The sequence below is a fragment of the Aegilops tauschii genome, chromosome 2 (assembly GCF_002575655.3).
Source record: "Aegilops tauschii subsp. strangulata cultivar AL8/78 chromosome 2, Aet v6.0, whole genome shotgun sequence".
Classification (NCBI taxonomy): Eukaryota; Viridiplantae; Streptophyta; class Magnoliopsida; order Poales; family Poaceae; genus Aegilops; species Aegilops tauschii.
This window is the reverse complement of record NC_053036.3, coordinates 621,369,358-621,384,689: the sequence shown is the minus strand read 5'-3', so window position 1 is coordinate 621,384,689 and position 15,332 is coordinate 621,369,358. Positions and strand designations below refer to the sequence as shown.

The 15,332-nt window shown below is 44.4% G+C and overlaps 1 protein-coding gene across 1 annotated transcript; it reads right to left on the bottom strand.

Moving 5' to 3' along the window:
• Positions 1-2,692: 2,692 nt before the first annotated feature.
• Positions 2,693-3,830, bottom strand: LOC109753589 (heavy metal-associated isoprenylated plant protein 39-like). The gene is made up of 3 exons (XM_020312513.4): positions 3,618-3,830; positions 3,417-3,492; positions 2,693-3,309 (listed from the first exon to the last, which is right to left on the bottom strand). The coding sequence occupies exons 1-3, from the start codon at positions 3,621-3,623 to the stop codon at positions 2,972-2,974; spliced, it is 420 nt and encodes a 139-aa protein (XP_020168102.1). The 5' UTR covers positions 3,624-3,830; the 3' UTR covers positions 2,693-2,971.
• Positions 3,831-15,332: the final 11,502 nt, after the last annotated feature.

Here is a 15,332-nt window from a genome sequence, read left to right as displayed (position 1 = left end):
TGAAAATCCCGTGTACCCTCAAGAACACTTTGCTTATTATAAGAGACCATTTTGGCCTGTCCTTTGCCTCAAAAGGATTGGGCTACCTTGCTGCACTTTTGTTACTACTATCGTTACTTGCTCGTTACAAATTACCTTGCTATCAAACTACTCTCCTACTTATAATTTCAGCACTTGCAGACATTACCTTGCTGAAAACCACTTGTCATTTCCTTCTGCTCCTCGTTGGGTTCGACACTCTTACTTATCGAAAAGAGCTACAATTGATCCCCTATACTTGTGGGTCATCAATGCCCATATTAATTCTTACATATTCAACGAAGATCTTTATCGGTTGAACCACGATGTCAAGGATTCTGTGAACCCATATGCAATTCCCTTTGTCCGGCGATATGTTACTTGCCCGAGATTCGATCTTCGGTATCTCCATACCTAGTTAATCTCGCTACCGGCAAGTCTCTTTACTCGTTCCGTAATACAAGATCCCGTGACTAAACTCATTAGTCACATGAAGCTTCTTATGATGTTGTATTATCGAGAGGGCCCCGAAATATCTCTCCATCACATGGAGCGACAAATCCCAGCCTCGATCCATGCAACCCAACAGACACCTTTGGAGATACCTGTAGAGCACCTTTGTGATCACCCAGTTATGAAGTGACATTTGATAGCACGTAAGGCATTCCTCCGATATCCGGGAGTGGCATGATCTCATTGTCGAAGGAACAGATACTTGACATAAAGAAAGCTATAGCAAATAACTAAACGATGTGATGCTAAGCTTACGGTTGGGTCTATCCATCACATCATTCTCCTAATGATGTGATACCATTATCAAATAACAACTCATGTTCATGGTTAGAAAACCTTAACCATCTTTGATCAACAAGCTAGTCTAGTAGAGGCTTACTAGGGACACGGTGTAGTTTATGTATTCACACATGTATTTAAGTTGCCGGTCAATACAATTCTAGCATGAATAATAAACATTTATCATGAACGAGAAATATGATAATAACCATATTATTATTGCCTCTAGGGCATATTTCCAACAAACCGACCCTTTCATACTTGAAGTACTGTCAGCTTGAAGAAGCCCTCGCCAGAGAGCTAGGCAAAGAGCTGGCCTAGTGACCATACAAAGAGGCCACAACAAATGACTTGCTCAAAGCACGAACTACACCATGCCGATTATAGCGACGTCGTCCTTAGAAACCCAAGTGGAGAGGCAAAGCTACTAGGGCAATCAAAGGCTAAAGAACAACACCAAGGACGATCCTAGGAGACGATACATCGAAAGCATGGCCAATATTCACATAGAGGGAATGTCCACTCGTCGTCACAGTCGTGCCGCTGCCGAGAAGGGGAACCCTACCCCCCTTCGCCAGGGACCAGTCGACCCATTGGGACATGGCAGCACACGCCGAACCGGAGAGCACCACCAAAGAGAAAGCGTCGAACCTGCAAGAAAAGCCATCTCTCGAAACTCAAAGTCGTCTGAAACCTCTACACAACGACACCACTCTTCCAAGGCTAACCTTCCCAAGACGGTGTCCCCAAGGAGAACAGGACGCTCACGACGCAGTCGCTAACCAACCCACACCAATTTTTGAGCTTTCACTCGGGGAAGTGGCCAGGGATGGGAGGAAGGATCCTCAGCAGCACCTCCAGGGAGGAAAGTGATGCCCTTCGACGTCACCGCTGCCGTGGCTGGACCAACCAGCCAGGGGTTTTTACCCCGGGCCCGGACTTGAACCACCCACACCTCACTATAAGAGGACAGTTGGGCAAGGCCGCAGTGCACCAGGATTGCACGAGGCCTCGACTGGATCCGTCCACCAGCGGACTCCGTCTGCCGCTGAGACGCACCCCAACATCCGATGCCCTTCGCACTAGTGACGAAGAGCATCGGCTTCCGTGCGGGCTCTCCAGCGGTCCCGCCCGGGTCGTTTTTTCCCCGGAACATAGATGAACACCTGCTCAATCCATCAAACACACGCCTATTGTCATCATCTGCTCCTCGCAAAGGTGAACATATCGTGATCTGGCCCCTCCCTACCAAATCGATGGGTTCCCTATCGCCACGGATGAAAAAGTGGAGCTTTGAAAGCTCACGTTGAAACCATGACTTGCCACCCCAGGATTATTCAAACAAAAAAGTGGCACCTACCTAGAAACCAAAAAAAGTCTTGATGTTGATATATGCAATGACATTTCATAGAGAAAAAAAAGGAAAGTATACAACAGAAGGCCACGAGAAGAGGAAAAAACAAAAGAAGAGCTAAGCCTAAGCCTATGATTGTGACAACTTTGTTTGGTTCGTGGGAATTAGAGGTGAAGAATGGGAAGAGCTAAGCCTAAGCCTAAGCCTAAGATCGTGACAACTTTGTTTGGTTCGTGGGAATTAGAGATGAAGAATGGGAAGAGCTAAGCTAAGCCTAAGCCTAAGATCGTGACAACTTTGTTTGGTTCGTGGGAATTAGAGATGAAGAATGGGAAGAGCTAAGCTAAGCCTAAGCCTAAGATCGTGACAGTCTCTGAGTTAAAAGATAAGCCTAGGCAGCAGAATAGAAGAGGTGTCCACTAACTGAAAACAACTGTCAGCTTGAGAACACCGGTCAGAGAGCTTCAGAACTTCAGAGTTGCTTTCAGTTGATAAGTTCAGATTTCATTACAGTGAACTCACTCAAAATCCAATTGCAAAAGGTTCTATATATTTATGTTTCTTCTCCCCGCAGTTATTTGATTCCACATCTGCTCTCTACATCATAAACTCAACATATGCGTGTACTTATCCAAGCAAAATAAACAAGACAAAACAACATCTAGGGACATAGCGATCGCTGTCGCAGGTAGGATGACGAGTGGAGCAACCACCAACCACCACCGGAGCAGCTCTCGACCGGTGATCGCCGGTGAGCCGCACGCAGGCAGGCAAGCTAGAAATGTACAAGGCGGGCCGGCGCGGGGTTCAGCAGATGACGCAGGAGTTGGGGTCCTCCTCGGCGCTGCGGACGAAGTGGTACGGGTGCGGGTGGTGGTGCTGCGGCGGCGGCGGGTACCAGTAGGGGGCCGCGTACACCACCTGCTTGCTCGCGTCCTTCTTGTCCTTGTCGCCGCCGCCGCCGTCTTTCTTGTCGCCGTCCTTCTTGTCGCCGCCTTCCTTCTTATCCTCCTTGGCCGGGCCGACGGAGACGATGTGCGCCCCGGGGAAGAACCTGCGCAGCTTGGCGACGACGTCGACGGGGTCCATGCTGCCGGCCACCGTCAGCTTCTGGTCCTTCATGTCCACGCTCAGCAGGTCGATGCCTGGGCGAGAACAGAGAGTTGCCGTCGTCAGCATAGAGCACTGCGAAGCAGAGCAAGAAAAGATACGATGGAATTGGAGAAAAGAAGCAGGAGAGAAAGAGGAGTACCCTGGAGACCGGAGACGGCCTTGAGCGCCTTCTGCTTCTGCCTGTCGTCGTGCAGGTCCAGCTTCAGCACAACCTTCTGCACCCGGCCGTCAGACAAGATGACAAAATCAGCAAACCATCCGATCAAAAAAATAAAATAAAATCAAACGCCGCAGCTGAAACCAGGACTCCCAAATCCCCAGTCCGATCGGTCACAGTCACCTTCATAGCGCCGGCGGGCAGACAGACGGGCGGCACACGAGGCAACGGAGGGCTTCGCCGGCGTCGGCGGCTGCAGTCGGCAATGTGATAAAATTTGTGGGTGGAACTTGGAAGTGGAGTGGAGCGACGGTGTGTGCTCTACTGCTCTGCCTCTGGGGCGATGAGTTCGATGCGCAACAGCAAGAAGCGGAGTGTGGTGTGATGTGGGCGGCAAAGGAGAGTGCCTGCCGCCTATATATAGGTCGACCTCGCGGCGCCCCACCGCACCAAAAGCTTTCTCTGTTTCTTTTTCAAAAAAAAGAGGGAGAAAGGCGGGAGCGACGGATGCATCAGTATTACGTCATGGCGGAGGTGGCAAGGCACCACGAGGCAGCCGGCAGGCGCACGAAACTAGTAGTACAAGGTAGTGCGCCCGCGTTTCCCGAAATCCAAATTTGACAGTACAATGTAGTGAGACGTAACCGATGGTATAAATGATAAAGTGTATAATGATGGGGTTTTCGCGAAAAAAAAGTTTCCTAAGAACGAATGAATCAACGACATTGTTGTTACCCATAAAGAAGAAAGAAATAGAAAAAAACTAAAAAAGTCAAAATAATGAAGTTTTCTAAAGAATAAATTAGTGACATTCGTATAAACCTTTAAGACAATGAAATGAAAAAAAATAATGAAAAATATTGCACACAATTTACACATGAATTGCACTTCTCTATAATATGCAAAATTAAGCAAATAATACTCAAATTTGCATAAAAAGGAAGTTTCGTAAGAACGAATGAATTAATTGCATTCGTATTAGTGTTAAAGCAGACAAAATTTGAAACAAAAACAAAAACAAAATCAAAATAATGAAGTTTTGTACGGAAGAATGAATTAGTGGCATGGTATTACCCTTCAATGTGTTCACTGTCGTTTTGACTGGTGGCCAACCCTATAGACGATTGCCCAGTCGGCTTGCTGGTGGACGACTGGACCCTAATCGTCCACCGGGACGATGATTAGGTCCAATCGTCTTCCAGGAAGATGATGCCGTATTATTTGTGAAAAATATCAAAATGGTGTATTATTTTTAAAAATTAATAAAAAATATATTATTTAAAAAAAATTAGCTAGTTAGTAATAGATCTGAACGGAGATGCATGCATGCGGAAGGAGCAACATTGACATGCATGCATCTAACAACAAAACTTATGATGTCAGCAAAGATTCTTCTCAAATTCAAACTTTAAAATATTTTGTAGCTCAAACCGTAGCTCCGATTGAAAAACTGTTTTCACATAAAAAATTCAGCTTGACGAGATCTACGAAACTAGATCCCATGTTGATATGTTCTGGTGACCTTTTTTTTCGGGTAAAAAATTATCACGCCTCTCCTACGTAAGTTATCATGTTGTTTACACAAAAATTATCGAGGCATCAAAAATGGTTCCTACAATTTTCTCCTCACATGCACAAGCATGCATACACTAAAGGACAAAAAATCAATGTCGTACAAATTCAAAATGTTTTATAGCTTATACGCATGTCCGATTCAAATCCATTTGAACAACAAAAAGTTACGACGAGACATTCAAAACTAGATCACATATAAAACGGAATATTGCACATTATGTCGGGCTAGACCCAGAAAAGTAATCATGCCTGGACTAAGTAAGGTATCAGCTCTGTTATGCGTATATTACCATATTATTTACACAGATGTAACCGAAGTATGTTTTCAACAACTTTTTCGATGGGTCAAAATTATCGTGGTGTTTTTACACATTATTCGGTACGGGAGTCTGTATTACCATGTTATTTACAGAGTATGTTTTCAATATTTTTCCCATGGGTCAAAGTTATCGTGGTGTTTGTACATAAGTTATCCGGTCTGAGAGCGTATATTATCATGCTATTTACACAGAAGTTATTGGTGATATATTTTCAACAACTTTTTTCACGGGTCAAAGTTATCGTTGTGTTTGTACCTAAGTTATCAGATCCATGAGCCTATATTATCATGCTATTTACACTAAAATTTATTGGTGATATGTTTTTAACATAATTTTTCTGGGTCAGAGTTATCGTGGTATTTATACCTAAGTTATCAAGCCTGCGGCGTTTATATTACCATGCGATTTACAAATAAGTTACCAGGGGTGTTTGTCAAGAACTTATTCCTAGGTTTAAATTACTCCTCCGTGTTTGTATGCAAGTTATCAGCTCTGTGGTGCTTTAATTATCACGTTATTTACATAGAAGTTATCGAAGTATGTTTCAATAACTTTTCCCCCTAGGTTATAAACCCAACTTGGCATATATGAACCACACGAAGAACTCGGAAAAAAAAGATGACTCGGCATGAGAGAAAAAATCGAGGGTATGTTTCAACAATATTTTTCCGAGGTCAATAGTTACAACGGTATTTATACATGAGTTATCAGCACTGTGTTGTGTATATAACCATGTTATTTCCACAGAAGTTATCAGGATATGATTTCAATAACTATTTTTCTCCATGTTAAAAATTTGCCCGTGGTGTTTATAAGTAAGTTACCATGTCTGTTGTGCGAAATTATCGTGCTATTTATACAATAGCTACCGGGGGTATGTATTTCAATAAGTAATGTCGGGTCAAAATTTTACCATGATGTTTCTACATGAGTTATCAGCTCCACTGCACATGTTGATCATGCTATTTACACATAGGTTAGGGGGGGGGTATGTTCTAAAACAACTTTGATTCCTGGGTCAAAAAGTTACCGCGGTGTTGTATGTGAGTATCACCTGGTTGTGCGTATATGACCACATTATTTAGATAGAAGTCATTGAAGGTATATTTTTCAACAACTTTTATTCCAGAGTCAAAAGTTACCGTGGTGTTTGTACTTGAGTAATCAGCTCTATTGTGCGTATATTACGTACAAATTATCGAGGGTATGTTTTGAAACAACTTTTTTTCCGGGTCAAAAGTTATCACGGTGTTTGTTCATTACTTATCAGATCCGCGGTGCTTAAATTACCATCTTATTTAACCCGATATTTTTTAGGCCAAGTAGAATGCAACAAGTCAGCAAAAAGAGTTTTTTGGGTAAAAGTTATCATCGTTCTCAATGCAAGGCAAACTTGGCCCAATACTTAACAATATCAAATAGAATGACATGTATTGATTAGACAAGAAATGATGTGGGACGAGTTGGTTAGTGTGGTGAATCCTCCTTTCTATTCTAAGAAAGAATGAATTGGTGACACTGGTATTACCCTTTGATAAAAAGAAAATAAAAAATATCTAAAATAAACAATGACAAAATTTGCACACAATATACAAAAAAATATGCTTTTTAAAAATACGCGAGAATAAGCATATAACACTGAATTTTTCGAAAAAAAACCCTCAGAAGGAATGAATCAATGGCATCGATATTACCCTTCATGAAGAAATAATAACTAAATAAAAACCAAAACAATAAAGTTTTATAAGAAAAATGAATTAGTGGCATTGGTATTCCTCTTTAAGAAAAAATATAATGAAAAGGTTAAAAAAACTTGCACATGACTTTGCACTAAAATTGCACTTTTTGTAGTATACAATTAACAATCATATGATAGTATAACTTCCACACATATTGATATTAATGGTATGTATACATTGACATTCACCCAACACCCAAAAATATCGACAATAGAAAAGAATAAAATCCAACAAATAAAGAATAACAAAAAGCAAAAGGAGAAACACATTGACGATGACATGTAACTAGGGTAGGGTCATAGACCTGACCTACATGCCCTACCCTAGGACACTACACAAGAAACCAAGACCTACAAAACTAAATAGAAGATACCGACTGAAGTCTTCGTGAAGTGCAATCCACTCGACAGAAGATCTCACTCGGATATCGCAATTCCACTCGACCGTCATTATTCACTCAGAGGACAAGAATCCACCCGGAGGACAGAAGACCTAGAGCCACCCCTGGAAGGCAACGGTCAGACATTCACTCCGTCATCCTAAAGATCATTTAATACGGATGTTACCAGTAACGTGCATGACATTATACTCTCATTGAACCCTTGCGTAACGGAGGACTGCGAGGGGTCGGCGCACTCTATATAAGCCACCCCTCCCCTCTTGCACAAGGGTTCGCACCCCTGTAACTGAACACTCCAATCAACAGGCCTCCGAGGCACCGAGACGTAGGGCTTTTACCTCCTCCGCGAGGGGCGTGAACTCGTAAAATTCGAGTGTACAACTTCGCCATAGCTAGAACACTGCCCTCTTCTACGTACCCCCTATCTCTACTGTCAGATCTGTTCCCACGACAGTTAGCGCCCACTGTGGGGCGGGCGTCTAAACGACTTCCGGTGAGGTTGCAATCTTCGATCTTCGTCAACATGGTTTCCGATGATGGGTTGTATCTGGGCCGTGAGTTCCGTCTTAGCGCGCTCACCTTCATCGCCGATGATTCGGCTTGGCTTCAGGAGGCTCCCCTCGACGTCGAGGCGCTCCCCGTCCGCAGGTCGGCACACTTTCGCGTGAGTGTCTGCGGCGTCCTCTTGCGGCAACCGTCGACTCCGTATCGATCCACTCCGTTGGTGTCTTCGCTCTCCTCGACTCGCCATCGCAAGCGCTCCGGTCGCTCGCAGCTCCAGCGGTGGGTGAAGCATGTGGCGGCACGTCAGTCGGCCACTTCTCAAATCGCGGCAATCGAGCCCGATGAGTCCCTTTATGGCTTGTTCGATCTGTCGACTGGTCATTCAGATACGCTCTCTGAGTGTGAAAGCAATGACCCAGCGGCAGAGGTCCTCGTGATCGGGTCCCAACGTAGCCCACCGGGTTTTCCCCGTGGAGGGGGCGAAGTTGGTGGCCCATCGCACAACAATGATGAGTATTATCCAAAAGCTCTCACTGCGGAGCAAAGAGAAGAGTTGCGGCGCAGGAACGAGCAAGCTCTCCAAACCCCCATCGTTGGGGAGACCGCCGAAGCTCAGGCTTTGGAGGCCGCACGCATAGCCACTTTGGCTGAACATGCGTGTCTGGATGATCTCCATAAGGCACTCGACGACCGCGCTCGACGTCCGCCCCCAAATTCCAGTTGACGTCAGCGGCAGTTGTTTCAGACTGAGTCCCGGGGCGAGTGTCAGGTATACTGCACCCCCATCCAGAATGTTGCAGCAGCTGCACGTATTGCAGATTCGATTCAACCTTCCCTCTCCGAGGCTGGGAGAGGTCTGGAGCAGATCCGGGCGTTGCTCAGGGCAGCTGGGGAGCAAAATTCCGTTGTTTCTTAGTCGCGCAACAGAATTCACAGTAGATACATCAGGGCGAACACAGTTCAGTTGGCCCATAGCCCGAGATCGCCCCCGCGGCGTGAGGATCGTGGCTGTCATCAGGACTAGTACCTGGATCGACGCCACGGGCAGTTCGACCCTCAACACCACCGTGATGACTGCTGTCGTGTGCCTACTCCCCCTCCGAGGGGTGGTTCGTACGTGAAGGGAATATGCCCTAGAGGAAATAATAAAGTTATTATTTATTTCCTTATTTCATGATAAATATTTATTATTCATGCTAGAATTGTATTAACCGGAAACAAAATACATGTGTGAGTACATAGACAAACAGAGTGTCACTAGTATGCCTCTACTTGACTAGCTCGTTGATCAAAGATGGTTATGTTTCCTAGCCATAGACATGAGTTGTCATTTGATTAACGGGGTCACATCATTAGGAGAATGATGTGATTGACTTGACTCATTCCGTTAGCTTAGCACACGATCGTTTAGTATTCTGCTATTGCTTTCTTCATGACTTATACATGTTCCTATGACTATGAGATTATGAAACTCCCGTTTACCGAGGAACACTTTGTGTGCTACCAAACGTCACAACGTAACTGGGTGATTATAAAGGTGCTCTACAGGTGTCTCCGAAGGTACTTGTTGGGTTGGCGTATTTCGAGATTAGGATTTGTCACTCCGATTGTCGGAGAGGTATCTCTGGGCCCACTCAGTAATGCACATCACTATAAGCCTTGCAAGCATTGTAACTAATGAGTTAGTTGCAGGATGATGTATTACGGAACGAGTAAAGAGACTTGCCGGTAACGAGATTGAACTAGGTATTGAGATACCGACGATCGAATCTCGGGCAAGTAACATACCGATGACAAAGGGAACAACGTATGTTGTTATGCGGTTTGACCGATAAAGATCTTCGTAGAATATGTGGGAGCCAATATGAGCATCCAGGTTCCGCTATTGGTTATTGACCGGAGACGTGTCTCGGTCATGTCTACATTGTTCTCGAACCCGTAGGGTCCGCACGCTTAAAGTTCGATGACGGTTATATTATGAGTTTATGTGTTTTGATGTACCGAAGGTAGTTCGGAGTCCCGGATGAGATCGGGGACATGACGAGGAGTCTCGAAATGGTCGAGACGTAAAGATCGATATATTGGACGACTATATTCGGACATCGGAAAGGTTCCGAGTGATTCGGGTATTTTTCGGAGTACCGGAGAGTTACGGGAATTCGCCGGGGAGTATATGGGCCTTATTGGGCTTTAGGGGAAAGAGAGAGGAGAGGCTGGGCGCCCCCCAAGGCCTGGTCCGAATTGGACTAGGGGGAGGGGCTGCGCCCCCTCCTTCCTTCTCTTCTCTCTCCCCTTTCCTTGACTCCTACTCCTACTACTTGGAAGGGGGGGGGGGGAATCCTACTCCCGGTGGGAGTAGGACTCCCCTAGGGCGCGCCATAGAGAGGGCCGACCCTCCCCCTCCTCCACTCCTTTATATACGGGGAGAGGGGCACCCCTTGGAGACACAACAATTGATCCCTTGGATCTCTTAGCCGTGTGCGGTGCCCCCCTCCACCATAATCCACCTTGGTCATATCGTAGCGGTGCTTAGGCGAAGCCCTGCGTCGGTAGAACATCATCATCGTCACCACGCCGTCGTGCTGACAGAACTCTCCCTCAAAGCTCGGCTGGATCGGAGTTCGAGGGACGTCATCGAGTTGAACGTGTGCTGAACTCGGAGGTGCCGTGCGTTCGGTACTTGATCGGTCGGATCGTGAAGACGTACGACTACATCAACCGCGTTGTGCTAACGCTTCCGCTTTCGGTCTACGAGGGTACGTGGACATACTCTCCCCCCTCGTTGCTATGCATCACCATGATCTTGCATGTGCGTAGGATTTTTTTTGAAATTACTACGTTCCCCAACAGTGGCATCCGAGCTAGGTTTTATGCGTAGATGTTATATGCACGAGTAGAACACAAGTGAGTTGTGGGCGATACAAGTCATACTGCTTACCAGCATGTCATACTTTGGTTCGGCGGTATTGTTGGATGAAGCGGCCCGGACCGATATTACGCGTACGCTTACGCGAGACTGGTTCTACCGACGTGCTTTGCACACAGGTGGCTGGCGGGTGTCAGTTTCTCCAACTTTAGTTGAACTGAGTGTCGGTAGAACATCATCATCGTCATCACGCCGTCGTGCTGACAGAACTCTCCCTCAAAGCTCGGCTGGATCGGAGTTCGAGGGACGTCATCGAGTTGAACGTGTGCTGAACTCGGAGGTGCCGTGCGTTCGGTACTTGATCGGTCGGATCGTGAAGACGTACGACTACATCAACCGCGTTGTGCTAACGCTTCCGCTTTCGGTCTACGAGGGTACGTGGACATACTCTCCCCTCTCGTTGCTATGCATCACCATGATCTTGCATGTGCGTAGGATTTTTTTTGAAATTACTACGTTCCCCAACAGTGGCATCCGAGCTAGGTTTTATGCGTAGATGTTATATGCACGAGTAGAACACAAGTGAGTTGTGGGCGATACAAGTCATACTGCTTACCAGCATGTCATACTTTGGTTCGGCGGTATTGTTGGATGAAGCGGCCCGGACCGATATTACGCGTACGCTTACGCGAGACTGGTTCTACCGACGTGCTTTGCACACAGGTGGCTGGCGGGTGTCAGTTTCTCCAACTTTAGTTGAACTGAGTGTGGCTACGCCCGGTCCTTGAGAAGGTTAAAACAACACTAACTTGACGAACTATCGTTGTGGTTTTGATGCGTAGGTAAGAACAGTTCTTACTCAGCCCGTAGCAGCCACGTAAAACTTGCAACAACAAAGTAGAGGACGTCTAACTTGTTTTTGCAGGGCATGTTGTGATGTGATATGGTCAAGACATGATGCTATATTTTATTGTATGAGATGTTCATGTTTTGTAACTGAGTTATCGGCAACTGGCAGGAGCCATATGGTTGTCGCTTTATTGTATGCAATGTAATCGCCCTGTAATGCTTTACTTTATCACTAAGCGGTAGCGATAGTCGTAGAAGCATAAGTTGGCGAGACGACATTAATGATGCTACGATGGAGATCAAGGTGTTGCGCCGGTGACGATGGTGATCATGACGGTGCTTTGAAGATGGAGATCACAAGCACAAGATGATGATGGCCATATCATATCACTTATATTGATTGCATGTGATGTTTATCTTTTATGCATCTTATCTTGCTTTGATTGACGGTAGCATTATAAGATGATCTCTCACTAAATTATCAAGGTATAAGTGTTCTCCCTGAGTATGCACCGTTGCGAAAGTTCTTCGTGCTGAGACACCACGTGATGATCGGGTGTGATAGGCTCTACGTTCAAATACAACTGGTGCAAAACCGTTGCACACGTGGAATACTCAGGTTAAACTTGACGAGCCTAGCATATAATAGATATGGCCCCGGAACACTGAGACCGAAAGGTCGAGCGTGAATCATATAGTAGATATGATCAACATAGTGATGTTCACCATTGAAACTACTCCATCTCACGTGATAATCAAATATGGTTTAGTTGATTTGGATCACGTGATCACTTAGATGATTAGAGGGATGTCTATCTAAGTGGGAGTTCTTAAGTAATATGATTAATTGAACTTAAATTTATCATGAACTTAGTCCTGGTAGTATTAGCATATCTATGTTGTAGATCAATAGCTCGCGTTTAGCTCCCCTGTTTTATTTTGATATGTTCCTAGAGAAAACTAAGTTGAAAGATGTTAGTAGCAATGATGCGGACTTGGTCCGTGATCTGAGGATTAACCTCATTGCCGCACAGAAGTATTATGTCCTTGATGCACCGCTAGGTGACAGAACTATTGCAGGAGCAGATGCAGACGTTATGAATGTTTTGACAAAAGCTCGGTATGATGACTACTTGATAGTTAAGTGCACCATGCTTTACGGCTTAGAACCGGGACTTCAAAAATGTTTTGAACGCCACGGAGCATATAAGATGTTCCAAGAGTTGAAATTGGTATTTCATACTCATGCCCGTGTCGAGAGGTATGAGGCCTCTGACAGTACTTTGCCAATAAGATGGAGGAGAATAGCTCAACCAGTGAGCATGTGCTCAGATTGTCTGAGTACTACAATTACTTGAATCAAGTGGGAGTTAATCTTCCAGATAAGATAGTAATTGACAAAGTTCTCTAGTCACTATCACCAAGTTAATAGAACTTCATGATGAATTATAATATGCAAGGGATGACGAAAGTAATTCCCGAGCTCTTCGCGATGCTGAGATCGGCGAAGGTAGAAATCAAGAAAAGAGCATCAAGTGTTGATGGTTAACAAGATCACTAGTTTCAAGAAAAGGGCAAAGGGAAAGAAGGGGAACTTCAAGAAGAACGGCAAGCAAGTTGCTGCTCAAGTGAAGAAGCCCAAGTTTGGACCTAAGCTTGATACTGAGTGCTTCTACTGCAAAAAGGACTGGTCACTGGAAGCGGAACTACCCCAAATAATGGGCGGATAAGAAGGATGGAAAACTGAACAAAAGTATATTTGATATACATGTTATTGATGTGTACTTTACTAGTGTTTATAGCAACCCCTCGGTACTTGATACTGGTCCAGTTGCTAAAGAGTAGTAACTCGAAACAGGAGTTGCAGAATGAACAGAGACTAGTTAAGGGTGAAGTGATGATGTGTGTTGGAAGTGGTTCCAAGATTGATATGATCATCATCGCACACTCCCTATACTTTTGGGATTAGTGTTGAACCTAAATAAGTGTTATTTGGTGTTTGCGTTGAGCATGAATATGATTTGATCATGTTTATTGCAATACGGTTATTCATTTAAGTTAGAGAATAATTGTTGTTCTATTTAGATGAATAAAACCTTCTATGGTCATACACCCAATGAAAATGGTTTGTTGGATCTCGATCGTAGTGATACACATATTCATAATATTGAAGCCAAAAGATGCAAAGTTAATAATTATAGTGCAACTCATTTGTGGCACTACCGTTTAGGTCATATTGGTGTAAAGCGCATGAAGAAACTCCATGTTGATGGGATTTTGGAATCACTTGATGCTTGCGGACCATGCCTTATGGGCAAGATGACTAAAGACTCAGTTCTCCGGAACAATGGAGCGAGCAACTGACTTATTGGAAATAATACATACTGATGTATGCGATCTGATGATTGTTGAGGCTCGCGGCGGGTATCGTTATTTTTTGACCTTCACAGATGATTTGAGCGGATATGGGTATATCTACTTGATGAAACATAAGTCTGAAACATTTGAAAAGTTCATATAATTTCAGAGTGAAGTGGAAAATCATCGTAACAAGAATATAAAGTTTCTACGATCTGATCGTGGAGGAGAATATTTGAGTTACGAGTTTGGTCTTCATTTGAAACAATGCGGAATAGTTTCGCAACTCACGCCACCTGGAACACCATAGCGAAATGGTGTGTCCGAACATCGTAACCGTACTTTATTAGATATGGTGCAATCTATGATGTCCCTTACCGATTTACCACTATCGTTTTGGGGTTATGCATTAGAGACAGCTGCATTCACGTTAAATAGGGCACTATCTAAATCCGTTGAGATGAGACCTTATGAACTTTGGTTTGGCAAGAAACAAAAAGTTGTCGTTTCTTAAAATTTGGGGTTGCGATGCTTATGTGAAAAAGTTTCATCCTGATAAGCACAAACCCAAATCGGAGAAATGCGTCTTCATAGGATACCCAAAGGAGACTGTTGGGTACACCTTCTAATCATGGATCCAAAGGCAAAATATTCGTTGCTAAGAATGGATCCTTTCTAGAGAAGGAGTTTCTCTCGAAAGAAGTGAGAGGGAGTAAAGTAGAACTTGATGAGGTAATTGTACCTTCTCTCGAATTGAAAAGTAGCTCATCACTTAAATCAGTTCTAGTGATGCCTACACGAATTAGTGAGGAAGTTAATGATGATGATCATGAAACTTCAGATCAAGTTATTACCGAACCTCGTAGGTCAACCATAGTAAGATCCACACCAGAGTGGTACGGGAATCCTGTTCTGGAGGTCATGTTACTAGACCATGACGAACCTACGAACTATGAGGAAGCGATGATGAGCCCAGATTCCGATAAATGGCTTGAGGCCATGAAATCTGAGATATGATCCATGTATGAGAACAAAGTGTGGACTTTGGTGGACTTGCCCGATGATCGGCAAGCCATTGAGAATAAATGGATCTTCAAGAGGAAGACAGACACTGATAGTAGTGTTACTATCTACAAAGCTCGAATTGTCGCAAAAGGTTTTCGACAAGTTCAAGGTGTTGACTATGATAAGATTTTCTCACTCGTAGCGATGCTTAAGTCTGTCCGAATCATGTTAGCAATTGCCGCATTTTATGAAATCTGGCAAATGGATAACAAAACTACATTC

Excerpts from the sequence above, each read along its gene's own strand:
- LOC109753589 (XM_020312513.4), bottom strand. Across the intron at positions 3,310-3,416 it reads GGCCGTCTCCGGTCTCCAGG|GCATCGACCTGCTGAGCGTG; the intron begins GTACTCCTCTTT and ends GTTCTCGCCCAG.